This window comes from Erpetoichthys calabaricus, chromosome 7, assembly GCF_900747795.2.
Source record: "Erpetoichthys calabaricus chromosome 7, fErpCal1.3, whole genome shotgun sequence".
In the NCBI taxonomy this organism is placed as follows: domain Eukaryota; kingdom Metazoa; phylum Chordata; class Cladistia; order Polypteriformes; family Polypteridae; genus Erpetoichthys; species Erpetoichthys calabaricus.
In genome coordinates this window covers 26667630-26688298 of record NC_041400.2, presented here as the reverse complement: position 1 = coordinate 26688298, position 20669 = coordinate 26667630, and the positions used below count along the sequence as shown (strand labels likewise).

General features: G+C 39.0%; 1 protein-coding gene across 2 annotated transcripts; it reads right to left on the bottom strand.

Moving 5' to 3' along the window:
* Positions 1-1106: 1106 nt before the first annotated feature.
* Positions 1107-20269, bottom strand: gng10 (guanine nucleotide binding protein (G protein), gamma 10). 2 transcript variants are annotated; one of them, XM_028804911.2, is made up of 3 exons: positions 20086-20269; positions 6796-6929; positions 1107-1766 (listed from the first exon to the last, which is right to left on the bottom strand). In XM_028804911.2, exons 1-2 carry the CDS (start codon positions 20164-20166, stop codon positions 6804-6806), a joined length of 207 nt encoding a protein of 68 aa, XP_028660744.1. In that variant the 5' UTR covers positions 20167-20269; the 3' UTR covers positions 1107-1766; positions 6796-6803. The 2 variants fall into 2 exon arrangements, with proteins under 2 accessions (XP_028660744.1, XP_051785451.1); XM_051929491.1 differs by having other exon boundaries at positions 6780-6929; positions 20086-20258.
* Positions 20270-20669: the final 400 nt, after the last annotated feature.

The following is a 20669-nucleotide window of genomic DNA, read 5'->3' as shown; positions in this document are numbered from 1 at the left end:
GGCCACAGGACCGAGGTTGGGAAACACTGATCTACATTACAGACAAAATGATGAAGTCTACAAGTGGTACGCAGAAACAGCAGTTTCTTAAAGTGGGCCTTCAAATCAACCCGGACACTTAGACAGACTGGGGGCCATTATGGGAAGATCTCTGTTGTAGCACAGACGTGTATACGGCTAAGCCTGAAGTTTGAGAAGCAGAATTATTAAGGGATTTCAAGAATGCACAGTAAGCCATATGATCTTTGATTCAAGGCTCTAGCAGCATTTTCTACCTACATCAACAGATTTACAATTTTTAATTTATAAAGGAATGGCAGAAATCCTGCCAGGAGTCCATAAAGACCTGGAAGGACCAAATTCAGTCCCTTGTTCTATCCATCCACTGCATCATTCAAATCATTTTCACAAGGCGCTAAACCCATTAAAACAAATCCCTATACATGAGATAGGTGCAAGAAATGAACCCAGTCCTGCACGGGATGCCAATTCCATTGCTGGGCACTTTGCCACTCAACATTACCTGCACATCTTTTTGGATGTGAGATCAGAGCCACTGGAAGAACAATGGATTGTGGGGGATTGGTGGACAGCATATAATTCTCAGTATTTTCAATTCACAACAAATATTCTCAGGATTAGTTCACACTGATACAGATATCTGAAAATGCCATTTTCATTTGAAGAGTTCTCTATCTATATTAGCAATTTCAGAGCATTTCCTTAAAGTTTATAATCCATACTGAAACACCAAAAATGAGTAAATGTTTCGTTTTGGGCCTACCCAGTTGACCAGCCAAGTGCAGCATTTGTTTATAAACAAAATAAATTCAAATGCAAAACAACAAACAAACCAAACTGACTTCTTTGTGTGGACAGACAATGGCGCACAACTGCCTTTAAAGGCTACAAACAATATAAGTATTTGTCAGAATTCAGTTTGAGTCAAATCAAAGCAGACTGCGCACTACGCTGTCAATATTCGTGTTTCTAAAACAGCAAAAATGAATTCTAATGTAGGAGAAGGAGCCAACAGGAATGATCGCGTCATTGTTTCACCAACTGATGGAAATCTGCAGGTGTTTAGATAAACACAATAGGCAAACTTTGTGCTAAATTAAATACTTTTAATAATATTAGTTAAAAAGAGGTGCAACATAGTAGTATCCATTTCATAAACAATAGAAAATCCAAAAGGTAAGAAATATTAGCAATAGTAAGAGATCCAAAACCTGTGACTTTGTTAAAAATATCATTATTCCTTAATAAAGATGTATAAAATGCGTTCTGTTAATATGAACAAATTTTAATCCTGTGCAACCGGTTATAAAGAGTTCAAGTAAAACATGATTTTTTCCCCCCCCTTTAACAAGAATGTGCATAAACTTTAAAAGTATGCCGATGTCTTGTGAAGACTGGAGCAGCACACAAGCTGAACCAAATCAACATCACTAAAACGTTACGCTTTAAAAACAGAAACGATCCGTCAACAAGTGTGCATTAGATCTAACAAGATTTTACATGTGTAAACATTATTTCAGGTGATTTAAAAAGTGAAGAGCATTAAAAATGTATCCGCATTGTGTTCTTTTATATAAAACAGTATACAAACAACAAAAAACATCCATTTGTGTGACTGTAAATATACTAATAAATATTTCATTTGGCCAGGTATTTTAAATGGCTTCCCCCCAGTGAAGGATGCAGGCAGCTGCTGTAGTCTTGTGAGGCTTCTGAAGTGTCAAAAGTGCAAGGGTCAGGTATCCCTTAAAACAAAAAAAACAAAAATAAAGATTTTTAGGATTCATTGTTTTTGTCACCAGCACAGTAATAATGCAGTAACTACATATACAAACATTAATTAAAATGGACTATAAAAGTACAAATGAAAGCAAAAAGATAATGAAAAGGTTAGAGCAAGAAGGGCTATAGCATGAATACTGTGAGAAAAGACCTAAGATGGCATGAAAAGCACCAGGCACTTTGCTATAATGGCAGCACCAGTAACAAATCTTCTACATTAAGGAGGCAGAAATAGAAGGCAGAGCCCCACTACATCACCTGTGTAAACCGACTGGTGTGGAGATGCTTCCCTAACGGAGCCCAGCAGATGTTAACAGCTTCATAGCCCACAGGTAAAAATGTCGAGCTTCCTGGTGTAACACTGAACGCTAGAATAATATTTCTGGTTGGAAGGGTGGTGTCCAACGTCTCATATGATGGAATGTTCTTTCTTTAGATACATCTCGTCATAAATCACCAGTATAGATGACATGACGACTCTAGTGGTGAAATGGGCCTTTTTTTAGCCACCCACTATAGGGTCCTGGAGTCTGCTATATAGCCATTGTCAAACCTCAATGCTATGAATTGGCATCGTGACTTCTGTGCATCTACAGAATTTACCAAATTCAGGGAGACTGGCTGAATTCTCTGAATGCTGAAACTTCAAATTAAGAAAGGTGGTGTTCAGGGACAATATGTATGACTGGAGGCTTACATGTCACTGTTTTAACTGCAACCCTGTAAGTCTCCGCATAAACAAGACCACCCACATTTCCTGAAGTCAACAATCTGTTCCTTTCTTCTGCAGATTTTGAAGGACAGATTGTTGTTATTACACTGTTGTCTTTTCATTGTTGATAACCAGATTACTAGTGCTGTGTCCTCTGGAGAGACACCAGTAAAGTTCACGTCAGGTATGGCAACACAGTCACATATACAGTAAACAAAGGAAACGGCATAGGGCTGGGATGCTCCTGTGTCCAGAGTGAGATTCTTACCTACACATTACCTAAACCTGACGGTCCGAGGTGAACTCCTCAATCCAGTTACACTTTGTGTTGACCACAATTAGAGCCCTGAAATGCACTCACAATTACTAAATTATGGTGTTGGATTCAGATTCTTAGCTACGGTCCACAAACTGCTTTCACATATCAGTATTCCTTCCATCAAAGCTGTTTGTGAACGGATGGCTTTGTATTTCAGTTTTGTACAACAGGTAAACAGATATGGGTCTAATGTGTCTGGTATACTGGAGATCAACACTGCAAAGCACTCCTGATGTTCAGCATAAATGATGAGCAGTAATTCAGATATGGGACTGTAGACATCTTTGGCACTGAAACAATTGTGGTTGCCTCAAAGCAGCTGGCGACTGTCGCCTGTACCAGGGACATATTTGACGTTTTTCAGTGGACTAGAGTATGCCACGACTATATAGCAAGTGACTGTCATCCGGATTTGCAGATTTGTCTTTTTATTCACTTCTGAGATTTTCCATATCTTATCTTAAAAATGCTGATATCTGTCTTGGATTACACAGAATTTTGAAAAGTTTTAACTTTCAAAACAGTTAAATGAGTCTTTGAACACAGCTAAATGTTACACCATGTGCATTTTTTCTTTATAGCTATAAACAAGACAGACCTGAGGAAGCATGGAAGTGTTTAGGTAGTGGAGTTTTTAACCAGATTGTTTAATGGAATCTTGGAAAGTGAGAGGTTGTCTGAGGAGTGGAGAAGAAGTGTACTGGTGCCGATATTTAAGAATAAGGGGATGTGCAGGACTGTAGTAACTACAGGGGGATAAAACTGATGAACCACAGCATGAAGTTATGGGAAAGAGTAGTGGAAGCTAGGTTAAGAAGTGAGGTGATGATTAGTGAGCAGCAGTATGGTTTCATGCCAAGAAAGAGCACCACAGATGTGATGTTTGCTCTGAGGGTGTTGATGGGAGAAGTTTAGAGAAGGCCAAAAGGAGTTGCATTGTGTCTTTGTGGACCTGGAGAAAGCATATGACAGGGTGCCTCGAGAGGAGTTGTGGTATTGTACGAGGAAGTCGGGAGTGGCAGAGAAGTATGTAAGAGTTGTACAGGATATGTACGAGGGCAGTGTGACTGTGGTGAGGTCTGCAGTAGCAGTGACGGATGCATTCAAGGTGTAGGTGGGATTACATCAGGGATCGGCTCTGAGCTCTTTCTTATTTGCAATGGTGATGGACAGGTTGACAGACAAGATTAGACAGGAGTCCCCGTGGACTATGATGTTTGCTGATGACATTGTGATCTGTAGTGATAGTAGGGAGCAGGTTGAGGAGACCCTGGAGAGGTGGAGATATGCTCTAGAGGGGAGAGGAATGAAGGTCAGTAGGAACAAGACAGAATACATGTGTGTAAATGAGAGGGAGGTCAGTGGAATGGTGAGGATGCAAGGAGTAGAGTTGGTGAAGGTGGATGAGTTTAAATACTTGGAATCAACAGTACAGAGTAATGGGGATTGTGGAAGAGAGGTGAAAAAGAGAGTGCAGGCAGGGTGGAATGAGTGTCAGGAGTAATTTGTGACAGACGGGCATCAGCAAGAGTGAAAGGGAAGGTCTACAGGACGGTAGTGAGACCAGCTATTTTATATGGGTTGGAGACGGTGGCACTGACCAGAAAGCAGGAGACAGAGCTGGAGGATGGATAGGATTAGAGAGTCAGAGAGGCGAGATTGTGTTGGTTTGGACATGTTCAGAGGAGAGATGCTCAGTATATTTGGAGAAGGATGCTAAGGATAGAGCTGCCAGGCAAGAGAAAAAGAGGTATGCCCAAGAGAAGGTTTATGGATGTGGTGAGAGAGGACATGCAGGTGATGGGTATAACAAGACAAGATGCAGAGGACAGAAAGGTATGGAAGAAGATGATCCGCTGTGGCAACCCCTAATGGGAGCAGCTGAAAGAAGAAGAAGAAGGAGGCAGTTTATGTAACCAGCAGAGACTGCTACTCTGAACATATTCCAGACTATGTGATCAAAACAGCCCTACAATATTATATGGCACATTCTCGCCACATTTCATTGTTATTACTGTTGATTTGACTTGTTTAAATGCAGTAATAACAAAGATGTATAGCCTCATTCACAACAGTAGAGGATTGCCTTACAATTTTTATTATTCCTGTAGCAGCCCACTTCAACAGCCAAGGACAGTGTTAGAGGAACTTTAAAGTCACAATGCTTATGGGCAACTTCAGAACACAGCAAGAAAGAAAAAAATGGGAAGTTAAACTCATGTTAAAATTTAACACATTACAACATGGTTTTAATAGAGACATGGGTCTTATGGCCAGATATGAGGATTGTTTGCATCTCCCAGACTGACATGGACAACCTGTCTACATACCCACATTGTATTGAAAAATTCATCAGAAACTTCAAAAGACTTTGTTGGACAGTTTTCTTATCCAAAGATCTTGTTCTCCTCTCTTGCTTAATGAATCTTACCCTGAAGAGGTCTATTAATATTTTACATTTAAGAAGTCTACTTAAAGGCTTTCCAATGTTGTATCTGTCCTGGTGTCTAGATAAACACAGGGAACTCCAGAAGAAGGGGCCTGAGTTGCCTCGAAAACTTGCATATTGTAATCTTTTTAGTCAGCCAATAAAAGACGTCATTTTACTTGACTTCTCGCTACACTCGTAATGGCTAACATGGTACAACACCGTAGTACTATACTTATTTGTATAAATGATTTCATAATTATTAGTAAAAATGTAATTCAAAATACACCCTGCTCTGTTAAACAAAATATTTATTGATTAAGGTTTGAGGAAACACTTGTAGCTGAGCCATAAGGCAAAGCTCTGAATTTACCGGTCGATCTATGTTCCTACCCTCACCTATGGTCATGAGCTATGGGTAGTGACCGAAAGAACGAGATCGCGAATACAAGCGGCTGAAATGAGTTTCCTCCGCAGGGTGTCTGGGCTCTCCCTTAAAGATAGGGTGAGAAACTCAGTCATCCGGGAGGGGCTCAGAGTAGAGCCGCTGCTCCTCCGCATCGAGAGGAGTCAGATGAGGTGGCTCGGGCATCTGATCAGGATGCCTCCTGGACGCCTCCCTGGTGAGGTGTTCCGGGCACGTCCAACCGGGAGAAGGCCCCGGGGAAGACCCAGGACACGCTGGAGGGGACTATGTCTCCCGGCTGGCCTGGGAACGCCTCGGGATTCTCCCGGAAGAGCTAGAAGAAGTGGCCGGGGAGAGGGAAGTCTGGGCATCTCTGCTCAAGCTGCTGCCCCCGTGACCCGACCTCGGATAAGCGGAAGAGAATGGATGGATGGATGGATGGATGGAAACACTTGTAAGACTTGTGGCAGTTGTTTACCACTCACCTTCACGTCACTCTGAATACCCCTGACTTAGATCAGATGCAAGACCTTTCAAATTTTCAGGAGACAACATAACAAAGCCAATAAAGTAGTAAATAAGCAGTGAAGAAAAAGAAATAGAGGCTTGACTTGAAAGTAAGACAGAAAGCAAAGACAGGAGGAAAAACAGTGATGTAGCATCATGAAAATGTTTAGAAATAGACATGCAACAAGTTAAATCCAATTAAATTAGTGAAGGGCTACTTCAGTGCGTCTCTTCAAATGATATCACCAGATATACACTGATGTGGCCCTTCACTGACTCTTACGAATGTCAACTGCTACTTTAGAACACTGTATTGGAGCATCATATCAATTACCAGAATAGGTTCATAGGCTCGACACAGTTAGTTTCAAACCACAAACCTGTCAATGTTATACAACGATCATTTGGTTTCTAAAGACTTTTACAAAAATAATTCAGGATTCATTTGAGTTTTTTTGTTTGTTTTTTTAGAAATTAATGATGGCAAAAAATAGGAGAACAGTTGGACAAACCATTTGTATGATATGAATGAAAAGATGGCCCAAAGTTCATCGAATCTAAACACCAGTATCAATACATTCTAAGAGATGCATTTTACACTTACAAAATCAGGCATATACCTTTTTGCTTAGAGGACAGAGCAGGACCGAGGCTCCCGGAAAGGGTTGCTCCCTGCAGGCACTCCAACCAGTAAAGCATCTTTGCAGGCATTCTGAATGCAGTACTGCTGTAGCTCTAAAGCTGCTTGAGACACCTACAGCAAAAGTAGAAGAATTCAAGGATGGGAAAAAAATGTAATTAGAATAAAGGAGCTAGACGTTAGTTTCTCTTATAACTTCATTTTATTTCAGGTACTGTACCAGCATAGATAATCAGCTATTGTTTATGATAAAAACAAACTGAGTACTTAATCAAAATGCAGTACAAAAAAGCATGTTTTGAACTAGAAATAATAACTAAAACACCAACTCATATTGCTCCTCTCATTAGATTAAGCAGCTCCGTACTTCCAAGATCCTCCTATATTGCAGAACCCCTCACACCAACATGCAGGTTGAGCTCAGCAATCATGAGAACGGCCATCACTTCAGCTAGAGATGGACCGACGGGCAAATTCTGGGTTGGTATCCACCATCAAACTATCCCAAATCAAATTTGTCAATTCCAAATACTGGTATTGAGTATTTCCTAATATTTTACAAGTGGTGTATGAGAGACTTATTTTTTTACTTTTTAGTACACTTTTTAACTTAATATAAGTGTGGTTTTTAAAAAGTATTTTTTTATATATATTATTTTCAACTTTTTAGTCTTGGGTTTGTTTTAGTATAATTTTGTAATCAATATTTTAACACTTCCTTTAATATTTCTATCCATTACTAGGGCCATCTATTGGTGAAATCTTTAACTATTCTTCATATGAAAATTTCATTTCTTAATTATCATGGATTAATTGATCAATTAGTAAAACTGATTATTGATTCATGTATTGTCATCGGAAAGTGAGTAAGTGTGCAAAATTTCAAGTCATTTGGACAATAGGAAGTGGGTTAAATATCGATTACAAGATTTGTACCAGACAACAAACAGTTAAAAGAAGCGCAGTAATAAAAATCACATACTTTTAAAATAAAGTAAATGATTTTACTTCAATATTTTAGACCATTGACAATAAGCTTAGTTTCAAACAAAGTAAAATATAGTCAAACATATTATATTTCTTACATTTACACTGTACTCGTTTAGCACATGCTTTTATCAAAAGAGATTTACAAAGAAGGCCAACATATTCAATTCACTATCAATTTAGGGACTGCTTTGAAACAAGTTACAAGACTAAGTTATAAAAATTGACCAAAACAAATAAAAATGCTCTAGACTTTATAAATAAGCAACTCAAACCAATTAAAGGAAAAGACTAATTAATCCTCCCTTAACTACAAAAAGAAAAAAAACTAGGATCAAGAGCTTTAGCAAAACACAAATGTTATGATTTTGTTCTTTTTTTATTTTCTTTTGGTAATTTCTACAGCTTTTATGGTGGGTTTTTCTGAAATCATTTCACATCTCACTGTGCTGCCACTTTCTGGAAACTTTTAACTCTTAAGTTTTTTAGGGATATCTGAAAAAAAATACTTTTGTGCAACAAAGTTTCAACTACGCTTATATCCCTTCTCTTGGTCCCTCTAATACTTCTCACTGCCTGTCATCATTGTTCCAAAAAGAAAGGCTCAATATATCCAGGCTGAAGGCAAAACTGAACACCTTACTCGGTAACTGCATTAGTTTGGCCTCAAGAGAAAGAGACATACCAGCATTAAAAATGCAGGGCAGAAATCAATAATTAACTAGCCAAAAGAAAGCCTTTTTACAATAGCCACTTCAGTTTATGAATTTAGACCTGTGTAATAAGAGTATAAGTTTAATATGTCACTGTACTCTGTGCAAATATATTTTATAAATCTGCCGTTTTCTACTCACATGCACAGTTAATAATAATTCATTCATTACATTTATATAGCGCTTTTCTCAGTACTCAAAGCGCTATCCACACAGGGAGAAACCGGGAAGCGAACCCACAATCTTCCACAGTCTCCTTACTGCAAAGTAGCAGCACTACAACTGCGCCACCTGTGAGGACCCAGAGCCAGATTTAGCACAGGGGTTCAGCATTTAGAACTGCTAGGCAAGCCTTATAATATAAGACAAGACAGACAGACAGACACAGCTGGGATACAGGCAGTCAGACTGAGGACTGTTGTATACTATTTTTGTCTGTCAAAGTCAGCATGAAACTGTATCCTCTTTTGCCATGCTTGGAATTGCATGATTCACCTAAGTGGGGGCCTACACATGAAGAAAGAGTATAAAGCTTTGGAACATTGCCCGGCACACCTTTGAAGCCAACGGACAGATGGGAGATAAAATCATTCTATGCTGAAAATCCTTCCACTGTAACGGCAAAAATGGCAGACTCTACACATTGGGCCCCCACTCCCAAACTGGGTTTTTGCCATTGGCTTCCTTCGTCTGTTATGTAGTGTAAGCTGTCATTAAACAAAGCTAAGTTATTTCTCCTATGTGTTTTCTTACTGCCATATCACTAAGGGAGGGGTATCACCTTTTTATATTATTATATCTATATAGTTTCGGGTTATGTAACACGCCACAATTACAAAAGAACTCATTCCAAGGGAGATAACACTCTCTGCTGGATACATCCTGACTGAAAAATTATGGTTTGAATTATTGAGTGACAATACTGACCCTATAAACCTATACAGAGTAGTCCAAAAGAACATACCTAAAATATCAAATGATCTAGAATATTTCATCATAGATTAGTACCAGATTCCTCCCAGTGTATTCTATGATATTCCTCAACATTACAGAAAATAATTCAAAAGAATGTGAACACAGTAGCATTAGCAGATACAAGAGAACCAATAAACTTTACACCTATATTTTTGACAGTAAAATTAATATTAAAACCTTTAAAGCTTTTGGTTTGTAATAAATACATTAAAAGGTCTGCAGTTTTCCTATTTAAAACAAAAATGAAGATGCATATATTGTTATTAGCAGAGCCAATTATTCTTGGGTATTCCTAGTATTCATACATTAATAGATTTGTCTAGCCTGTTTCAAAATATATAGTAATAATAATAATGCATTTGCAGACAAATACTGTAACTTTAATATTACATAAATATAACAAGTCAGAATCAAATAACAGCAAAACTGATATGTGGATAGTTAGGCAAATCACATGTAAATGTAAACTATGAAACAACAGATATTTTGTAACCAAAAGTTCATCACTAGGGTGACCATGAAAGATGGAGATTATAGCCTAAAAAAGGACTCAGTGATGACTCTGCCAACATTAGTTGACAAACCTGCATAAGGCAAGCTGTATTTTTTCATCTCAGTTAGTGAGGTGTAAAACCTGGATCCTACCACTTACATATCACATAAGAAGATTCCACTTATTTGCTTCCAAAGATCCATTAATTCACATTTAAGAATCTTCATTTTAATTTCAGCCTTAAAAAATTCCAGCCTGCATTATGATCACGTATTTATTTTCCCAGTCCACTTCATCCAGTATGCATGAGCAAGGCTGGAAGTGTCCGGCATCAAGGTAGGAACCAATGCTGGACAGAAGGGTTAACTGTTTTTACGAGTGACATGTTGCAAAGTGGACCTGCTGCCTGCTCTAAGCCAGTAAACACCTGATACTCTACTGTAGGTAAGCTACTGTATATTTCCCCCTAACTATTGCATCTTTACATACCTACATTTCTCTGAAAACAATTTCTTAATTTATTTATACCACTTTAATTTTATACAAGACTATTAAGACCATCTGTTTTTTCAGATGATATAAAAAGGTGCCTTTGAAGCTCACGTATATTTGATGAAAAGGCTGTACAGAAAGTGTGTGTAATATCTACAAGAAATTGCTCACTTTGACATATTTACTTTAAGATACACAACTTGTGTCTACTGTTTCCCAAACCTTCTCAACTTGTCCTATAGTCTTACTCTTTTGATGTTACCCATGTTGCAACTTTTTAGTAGTTTCAATATGAATTGTAGACATAATTATTTTAGTTTAGGCTTCTTATAAAGTCTAATACATCCTTCCATTTCCTAGCCTGCTTATTTACGGTAGGGTCATGGGGAAGATGGAACCTATCCCAGCAAGCATTGGCTGCAAGGTAGGAACAATTCCTGGACAGGACACCAGCCTATCAAAGGGTGAGCGCACACATACACACAGACCAATTTAGCATACAGATTTGTTTTACTGTTATTAACATTGTATACCACATAAAATCTTTTTTTTTTCTAGGAGATATAATTTAATATTTCATTAATCACCTTAATTGGCTCCTTGTAATAAATTAATTCTGCCTCTGTTTAATTGCTTTTATTTCTCTTTTTAAATTATTTTACTTTTCATAATATACATTTTTATATTTTACATATTGATATAAAAGGAATGTACATAACAAAGGAACACACATTCATCTTTCACGCTAAATACAGTACATCTGCTGAAGGAGAAGTACAACTGATATGTGGAAAGTTAGGAAAATCACATGTAAATGTGTACCATGACACAACACCACCTTTGTGATCAGGAGTTTATTGCTGGTAGTAACCATGAAAGATAAAGATTATATTCTAGAAATAACTGAACTTGCTGATACATTTCCTGTCATGCACTAACCAAACCTGCATACGCCAAATGATATTCTTTTGCGCCTCAGTTTGTGAGACTACAAAATAAATACATCTTTCAGTTGCAGAACCCTTTGAAATTACCTGGATTTCTGCATTGACTGCTAATAAAACATGGTCTTATCTCCATCTATCTCACAATTATAGACAATATTATCTGACTAAACTAATAAAACACAAACAGTTGTATGCTTCATGTCTTTAATGAGCACATTGACTAATCTTCCGCAGTGAAGGCTGAACAAAGTATGTGAACCCTTGATTTTAATAACTTCTAGATCCTCCTTTACCAAAAACAACTTCGACCAAATGTTTACTGTAGCTGCTTATAAGACTTGCACAATGTGAATGGTGAGTTCTGGACCATTCCTCCCTACAAACCTGTTTTACTTCAGTACTTTCTGGGTTGTCTTGATTGCACAGTCCCCTTCAGGTCACGCCACAGCATCTCAATCAGGGTAAGATTTGGCCATTCCAAAACACATATCTCTTCAGCAATTCTTTAGCAGATCTGCTTGTGTTTTGGGTCATTGTCTTGTTCCATCACTCAACCTCTGCTGCCCTTACATTCACCAGTAAAATGTATTGATACATTTTTAAATTCATTATTTCCTCAATGATTGCAAAACGTCCAGGCCCTGAGGCAACAAAGCAGTCCCCAACCACATTGCTTCTTTCACCATGCTTCGCAGTTGGGATGAGATTTTAGCGTCAGTGCCATTTTCCTCCAAACACAGTGCTGTGTATTTGTGACAAAAGGTTCATACAAAGTTTTCCCAGAAGCACTGTTTAATATCTATGTGGTCTTGGACAAAGCTGGAATGTGCTGTAATTTTTATTTATTTATATTTTTATGACAGCAGTGGTTTCCATCAAGGTGTACTTTTGTGAAAACCATTCGTGTTCAGTGTTTTCCTGATAGTGGACACATGAACAAAGACTTCTGCATTCTGTAAATTTTCCAGGAGGTCTTTTGCTGTTACCCTTAGGTTCATTTGTACATCTTTCAATATTACCCTTTGTGCTCTTGGAGTAATCTTTACAGGAAACCCATTCGTAGGGAGAGTAGTTGGAGTCATGCATTTTCTCCATTTGTTGACTATTTGTCTTACTGTGGATGGATGAATACCAAGGTCCATAGAGAAGGTTTTGTAGCCTTTTCCTAGCTTCATACATCTCTATGTATCTTATAAGACCCTGTGACAGTTGTTTGGATTGAAGCACGGTTTACATCTTTTTTGAGAAGAACAGACTTGTCAGTAACGACGTTTGAGGCCTGTGGGCAACCCACACTTCCAATCATCTCTTTAATTAAAACACCTTTCTCTAATTAGCTTTCTGAGAAAATATGTAACAGTTTCACCTATCAACAATAAATACACCTGTATAATTTTCAATAGGTTAAATCACAAATCCGAACCCATTCTGGCGAGGTTCTACAGATGTGTTTCTTTAATGTGGGAAGTGACATCCTTCACATCATCTATAACTCTATGATGGCCAGTGCGATTAAGCTGTGGTGTGCTGGGCTGGTAACATCGGTTCAAGAGAGGCTCACCAAATCAACAAGCACTCTGGACCCCCTGGATGTCGTAGCAAAGGAGAGAATTAAAACAAAACTGAGTATAATTGTGAACAATGCTGCTCATTGTCCAGTTATTCAACAGAAGTGTGTCAAACATTACTGGGACTCCTTTATTCCAACAGCTATATGTCTGCATAATGCCTCACTATGACTTTGACATACAAGTCAGAACTTTTCTTTGTTTTTAATTTTCTTGCTTTACAGTCATTCTGGCATGTGTCCAGACCAAAGTGTGTGTTTATTTCTTTATCTATTTAACCATAGTCATCTTGTTACATAATGTCCCAAGTGATCCCTGCGTGGATCTTATATGTTCTTATCATGTTGGTGTTGTTAAGTTAGCCCTAGATGTGTGTTTGAGTGTGTGCGTGTGTTCATCCTGAGATGGGCTGGCAGTAGGCACTGTGCCCTGGGATTGTTCCTTCCTTGCACCCAAAGCTTGCTGGGATAGGCAGCAGCTTCTCCATGACCCTGCACTTGATGAGCAAGTTAAGAGAATGGAAGGATGTTATAAAACACAATTACGGTTTCATATGGTGCTTTTCATAGTATTACACATCCTTTAAACATAACAAATACATAATATATTAGAAAGCAAAAATGCAAGTAAATCAGACTGGTCAGTAATACTTCAGCTAGAACTCCTACCACTTATGGAGCACAATGCCGACAGATATGATTCTAATAAAAAATATAAATAAGCTCATAATACCCATGCACTGAATTCACAGCCTGTACAGACTATAGTTAATGCCTCTGCTCCCCCTCCCTCTCCTGATTTCCAGCAAAAAATGAACTTTCAGCGGCAATTAACGATAAGGTCCGTTTGTCTCTGCAGTTGCCTGATTAACATACCATCTTTTTCATTTTAGAGAAGTAACCCTTTGTGCTAAATTGGCAAAATGACAGCTGTAAGCATTCATCAAAACCCAATGACCACCAAGAGCCAAAAGGCTGGCTCAAAGAAACTCGAGTTTCCTTCCTGAAAATATTTCAAAACATGTCACAGAGTTATTATAGCCCTGTTGCCACCTATTATTGTCTTTGTCTGTTTTTAGAATCTTGGTGTACTTTAAATAGAAACACAGAAAAACACCAAGTTGTTAAAATGCTGTTCAGAAGCTTGGATATGTTCCCTTTTTAGAGTAAAAGACTGCTGCAAAAATTATGTTTCCCCGATTCTCAAATATACTAAGTCAATTTAAGGATAAATGATAGTTACCACATTCAGGCTTTTCAAAAAAAGGAATATCTAACACAAAGTGTTAAAACAAAAGAATACAGTAATCTTCTTCTTCATTTGGCTGCTCCTGTTAGGGGTTGCCACAGTGGATCATCTTGTTTCATATCTTCCTGTCCTCTACATCTTGTTCTGTCACACCCATCACCTGCATGTCCCCTCTCACCACATCCATAAACCTTTTCTTAGGCCTTCCTCTTACTGGGCAGCTCTATCTTTACCATCCAAACCAACGCAATCTCGCCTCTCTGACTTTGTCTCCCAACCATCCAACCTGAGCTGACCCTCTAATGTACTCATTTCTAATCCTATCCATCCTCGTCACACCAAATGCAAATCTTAGCATCTTTGTCTCTGCCACCTCCAGCTCTGTCTCCTGCTTTCTGGTCAGTGCCACCGTCTCCAACCCATATACCATAGCTGGTCTCACTACCTATAGACCTTCCCTTTCACTCTTGCTGATATCCGTCTTTCACAAATTACTCCTGACACTCTTCTCCACCCATTCCACCTTGCCTGCACTCTCTTTTTCACCTCTCTTCCACAATCCCCATATTTGTTGATCCCAAGTATTTAAACTCATCCACCTTCGCCAACTCTAGTCCCTGCATCCTCACCATTCCTCTGACCTCCCTCTCATTTATAAACGTTTCCTGTCTTGTTCTTACTGACCTTCATTCCTCTCCTTCTAGAGCATATCTCCACCTCTCCAGGGTCTCCTCAACCTGCTCCCTACTCTCGCTACAGAACACAATGTCATCAGCAAATATCATAGTCCAAGGGGACTCCTGTCAACCTGTCCATCACCATTGCAAATAAGAAAGGGCTCAGAGCTGATCCCTGACGTAATCTCACCTCCACCTTGAATGTATCCGTTGCTCCTACTGCAGACCTCACCACTGTCACACTTCCCTCATACATATCCTGTACAACTCTTACATACTTCTCTGCTACTCCAGACTTCCTCATACAATACCACAACTCCTCTCGAGGTACCCTGTCATAAACTTTCTCCAGGTCCACAAAGATGCAATGCAACTCTTTCTGGCCTTCTCTATACTTCTCCATCAACATCCTCAGAGCAAACATGACATCTGTTGTTCTCTTTCTTGGTATAAAACCATACTGCTGCTCACTAATCATTAACTCCCTTCTTAACCTAGCTTCCACTACTCTTTTCCATAACTTCATGCTGTGGCTCATCAATTTTATCCCCCTGTAGTTACTGCAGTCCTGCATATCCCCCTTATTCTTAAATATCGGCACCAGTACACCACTTCTCCACTCCTCAAACATCCTCTTACTTTCCAAGATTCCATTTAACAATCTGGTTAAAAACTCCACTGCCATCTCTCCTAAACACCTGCATGCTTCCAAAGGTATGTCATCTGGACCAACGGCCTTTCCATTCTTCATTTTCTTTATAGCTGTCATTACTTCCTCCTTGCTAAACCATTGCACTTCCTGATTCACTATCTACACATTGTCCAACCTTCTCACTCACTCACTCACTCACTCACTCACTCATGGTACTTTTTCCATCTTCTCAACACACCTTCCTTGCTTGTGAAAACGTTTCCATCTTTATCCTTTATCACCCTAACCTGCTGCACATCTTTCCCAGCTCGGTCCCTCTGTCTAGCCAATCGGTACAGGTCCTTTTCTCCCTCCTTAGTGTCCAACCTCTCATACAACTCATCATACACCTTTTCTTTAGCCTGTGCCACCTCTCTCTTCACCTTGCGCCTTATCTCCTTGTACTCTTGTCTACTTTCTCCATCTCTCTGACTATCCCACTTTTTCGCCATCCTCTTCCTCTGTATACTCTCCTGTACTTCCCCATTCTACCACCAGGTTTCCTTTTCCTCCTTCCTCTGTCTAGATGTCATGCCAAGCACACATCTTGCTGTCACCACTACTACTATTGCTGTAGTTGCCCAGCTGTCTGATAACTCTTCACTGCCACCCAGTGCCTGTCTCACCTCCTCCCCAAACTCAACCTTGCAGTCTTCCTTTTTCAACTTCCATCATTTGATCCTTGACTCTGCCCTCACTCTCCTCCTCTTCTTCTTGATCTCCAATGCCATTCTATAGACCACCATCCTATGCTGTCTAACTTTCCCCTGCTACCACTTTGCAGTCTTCAATCTCCTTCAGATTGATTCTTCTGCATAGGATGTAATCTACCTGTGTGCATCTTCCTCCACTCTTGTATGTCACCCTATGTTCCTTCCTCTTCTTAACATATGCATTCACTACAGCCATGCCCATCCTTTTTGCAAAATCCACTATCCTCTGACCTTCTTCATTCCTCTCCTTGACACCATGCCTATCCATCACCTCCTCATCTCCTCTGTTCCCTTCACCAACATGTCCATTGAAATCCACTCCAATCACCACTTTCTGTCCCTTGGGTATACTGTCCATCACTTCATCCAACTCACTCCAGAAATCTTCTCTCTCATCCATCACACACCCAACTTACGGTGCATATGCACTAACAACATTCATCATCATACCTCCAATTTCCAGCTTCATAATCGTTGCTCTGCCTGACACTCTTTTCACCTCCAAAACACTCTTGACATACTATTCCTTCAGAATAACCCCTACCCCATTTCTCCTCCAATCCACACCATGATAGAAGAATTTGAATCCACCTCCGATCCACCTGACCAGTAAAAAAAATACAGTAATACTGGGATAAAATTAAATAAAAAACTAGGCAAAGTAAAAAGTTTTGTGAAATGTAACAATAAAGAAATTAAAACAAAGATGCAAGAATAAATAAATGTGTCATGAAATCTTTTTTGATTTTTTTCTTTACGTATTTAATTATTTCTTAATTTATTTCAAATAACTGTCATTTTCACCCTAGTGAGTACTGTTTTTTGATTGGTGAATATCTTTCAGTGTAAGATATCTTTTTAATGGATTTCACCTTGGATCCTAGTCAATAATGGAAAGCAATTATTTCACTCTCTGTCTAACAGTTGCAGTTTGATGGGTTTGAAACTTTTCTTGCTATAAATTGGTGGAGACTGAACATGCACTCTTAGATTTTACAATCCAACTCCTTTGTCTTTTTTTTTTTACTATTCTGAATTGCGGCTTTGCAGTTAGTAAATGATATAGTGCATTAAAATGGTTTATGTTGCTTTGAATGATTCCCTGCATGAAAATAAATAGCTTGAAGTTTATTTTATAAATTTGACAAAAAGTAGTATGGTTCAACAGTTACAGTGTTAAACTATAAACCCCAAAATAGGTCCAGTTCTTCTGTGAAATCCACACTGCACAAACCCTTGGCCTCCATATTTTAGCATGAAGGAAGGGTAAACCCATGAAATATTATTTTTACAAAAACTAGGGGGCTTTGCTCGCCAACCCCCATGGTCTGTGCTACACGCCAGCCACTTCACATCTCTGCTGCTCACATATGTGGATTTCACTTTCACCAAACAACAAATCTTTGAATTCTTGCAGATACACCACTTCATTGGGAAGAAACACTACTTTTCCCTGATGGCAACACAAATTAGACGATCTACAAGTCTCCGACTTAAAGTATAAATCCGAACAATATATTCAATCTCTTTTCACTGTTCCGTTATTTTACAGAGTAATAATTTCCGTTAGTAAAGTTCGCATTAGCGCTAACAATAATTTTTTTTGAGACTTCTGAATTTTAGTGCTTTCATTTTCTCTAACCTCCTCTGCATGTGTATCGCGCCAACGTTTTTGAATTCTTTACGAAGTTCTACTTTGTCATCTACTCTTTGTGTTTTATTTTTGGCCACGGGCATGGTTAAATCTCTTGGCACAAAGTCTCGTCTCACAGGACATGAAAGTATCTCTCTGAAAAAGTCTTGTCTCATCCCAGGAGAGAGATAATAGAAAGACAATCCAGTTACTGTGTTTTGCTTCAAAGCTAGAGAAACTTCTAAGGGTTTCTGTATATTTTATATTAGCTAAGAAAGAGAACAATTACAGTTAAAACCCAAGAACATTACCTGGTCCAACTTAATATGTGAATTTATCCAATAATGTTAACTTGGCCAAGTAACATGCTAAAAATGTCTTTGCAAGCAGTGACATTTACAGGAACTGTGTATTAATTTTTTAAAGGCAGTGTGGTGTAGTAGTTAAGGCTTTGGACTTCCAAGTTTAAACCTGTGGTTTTGGGTTCAAATCCTGCTACTGACACTGTGTCATTTCACCTGTCTGTGCTCCAACTTGAAAAACAAAAGTAATGGAACCAATTGTGTCTCAAATGTAAAGAATTAGGCAAATAAACGTAAAAGTGATATTACTAAATTGTCAAGAGTAACAACTACTACAGGGATAGCAACAACTTTGACTAGTTCCCTGAGTCTTACCTAAACATGAATACTTAATGATCGTAACATTTCAGCTCTACTGGAAAGTGAATATGAAATATTAAACTTTTTTTAAACATAACAATCCGTTGTTTAAATGACATGCTGTTTTCATTTATACATTAATTACCTCCAACATCGGACATATTTAGTCTTTTTTCTCTTACAGCCAGTTAATCGTTTTAAAATTATTAATCTAAGTACAAAGATTTGCAAGTACTGTATGTAAAATTTCACTTCACATGAATGCAATTTAGTTATCCAGAGCAACACGAAATTATAGGCGCCTGGAAACGTCCCATTTACATGCTTTTCACTTACATGTTGTATTTTCTTAAATTATTAACGACAACACAGAAATGTCTTTTACCACAAGTACTAGGAGGGTTTTGTTAGTTGCGTACCAGGTGTGTTAATTTTATTTATAATATATATATTATACCTAAGGAATCAAAATGTTGTTGTATATTTGTGCTTAGCATTGTCGAAATATATTTTACTTTTATTATACACAGAGACCTCGCTTACTGCCAGGATGGGAGAGGTCCGTACGTTTTTGGTGGAAACCTGAACCATATGGGGAAAACACAGGGTGCGGCTCGATGGAGGATGTGATTAAAATAGTTTGGTTCTTTTTTTGGTAAGCCACATCTCGATTAACATATTAAGACTAAAGGAGATTTTGGACCACCCTTGGGGTCCCCGCGGTCCATTCACGTTCACAAAAACGCTGAAGGGTCGCCACTACATGTAATACTTTTCACTCTTGGGCATTTGTATATACGAAGTGTATGTCGACTCTGAGAATTCCTCACGGTTTTTCTTTTCTTTTTTCATTAATTGTAACAGAAACTGTGTTAGAAATACGCTTAAGGATGCGGACGAGAAGCAATTAATCATACCTTGAACTAACTGAAGTCCAACGTGTTTGTTGCTTTTGTGAAAGGTCATCCATATGGTCTAGAGATATTCCAGGCAAAAAGAAACGACAAACAAGGGAAGCTAGTAGAAAATGTCAACACCCACCGCGGTCTTCCTCCGAATATCAAATTAGCCCAATATGAAGATATAACGGTCCGAGGAAACTCCACATTCACGGCTTTTAGCACTCAAGATACGGCAGCATTCTGATTTTTTTTTTTTTTCTATCAACATACACCTCATCTTCCCATCCGTGTAATTCAGTCGGTTTACAAACTGAGCAAATGAAAACAAGCCGACAGCGCTTGTTGCGTGACCGAAGGACTCGACTGTCTCGGACAAGTGGCTGCAGCGGCCTCTTGGAGACGAGCGTCCTTCTTGAGCGCATTCCCGCCAGTGCAGTGCGCGCGCGCGCGCCGACAGACACAAGACGCGGAGCGCATCATCCGCTTCTCTATCGTCCCGGTCACAAGCGCAATTGTGCATTCCAGCTACCCAAACACTGGTCCACGGTCCACTGTCCACGAACTGTTACCTTAATTCGCTCCACACTCGCTTCCAGCTTTAGTTGCTCCACCAGACGCCGCATTGAGCTCAGGTTCGAATTGGACGACATCTTTCCTCCGGAGAGTCGTAATACGGTCAGGCACTCAGAAGGGAAAAGTTCTAAGAGGAAACTGCAGCGGGAAGAGGGAAGGCGGCTCCTCAGCTCGGCCAGCCGGTAAATTCCTGCGTGATTTCACTGCACCATCTACAGGCGCGGGGTGGCTATGTTTTACTTGTTTTGTTTATTTATTTATTTATTTACACTCATTTCCGAGAATACACGCCATGTCCCTTTTGGGCGATGTGTGGAGCTCCAGAATAGCGAACTCTCCCACGGACTGCGGTTTGCCAAATTCCTGTCTTTAACTAAATGTCTGATTAGTGTGATTGTTTATATGGAACATTCATTTTAACGCACCACTATACAAATAATCTAATATTTGAATGGGTTCGTGAATTAAGGAACTGGACCCAGTTTGAGCTTGTATTGTCTTCGCCTCTCTCTTTTTATTATACCGGTTAAGCCTTGACTTGTGTCGCTTCTTCTTTGTGTCAAAGTTTCCTTACGTAGTG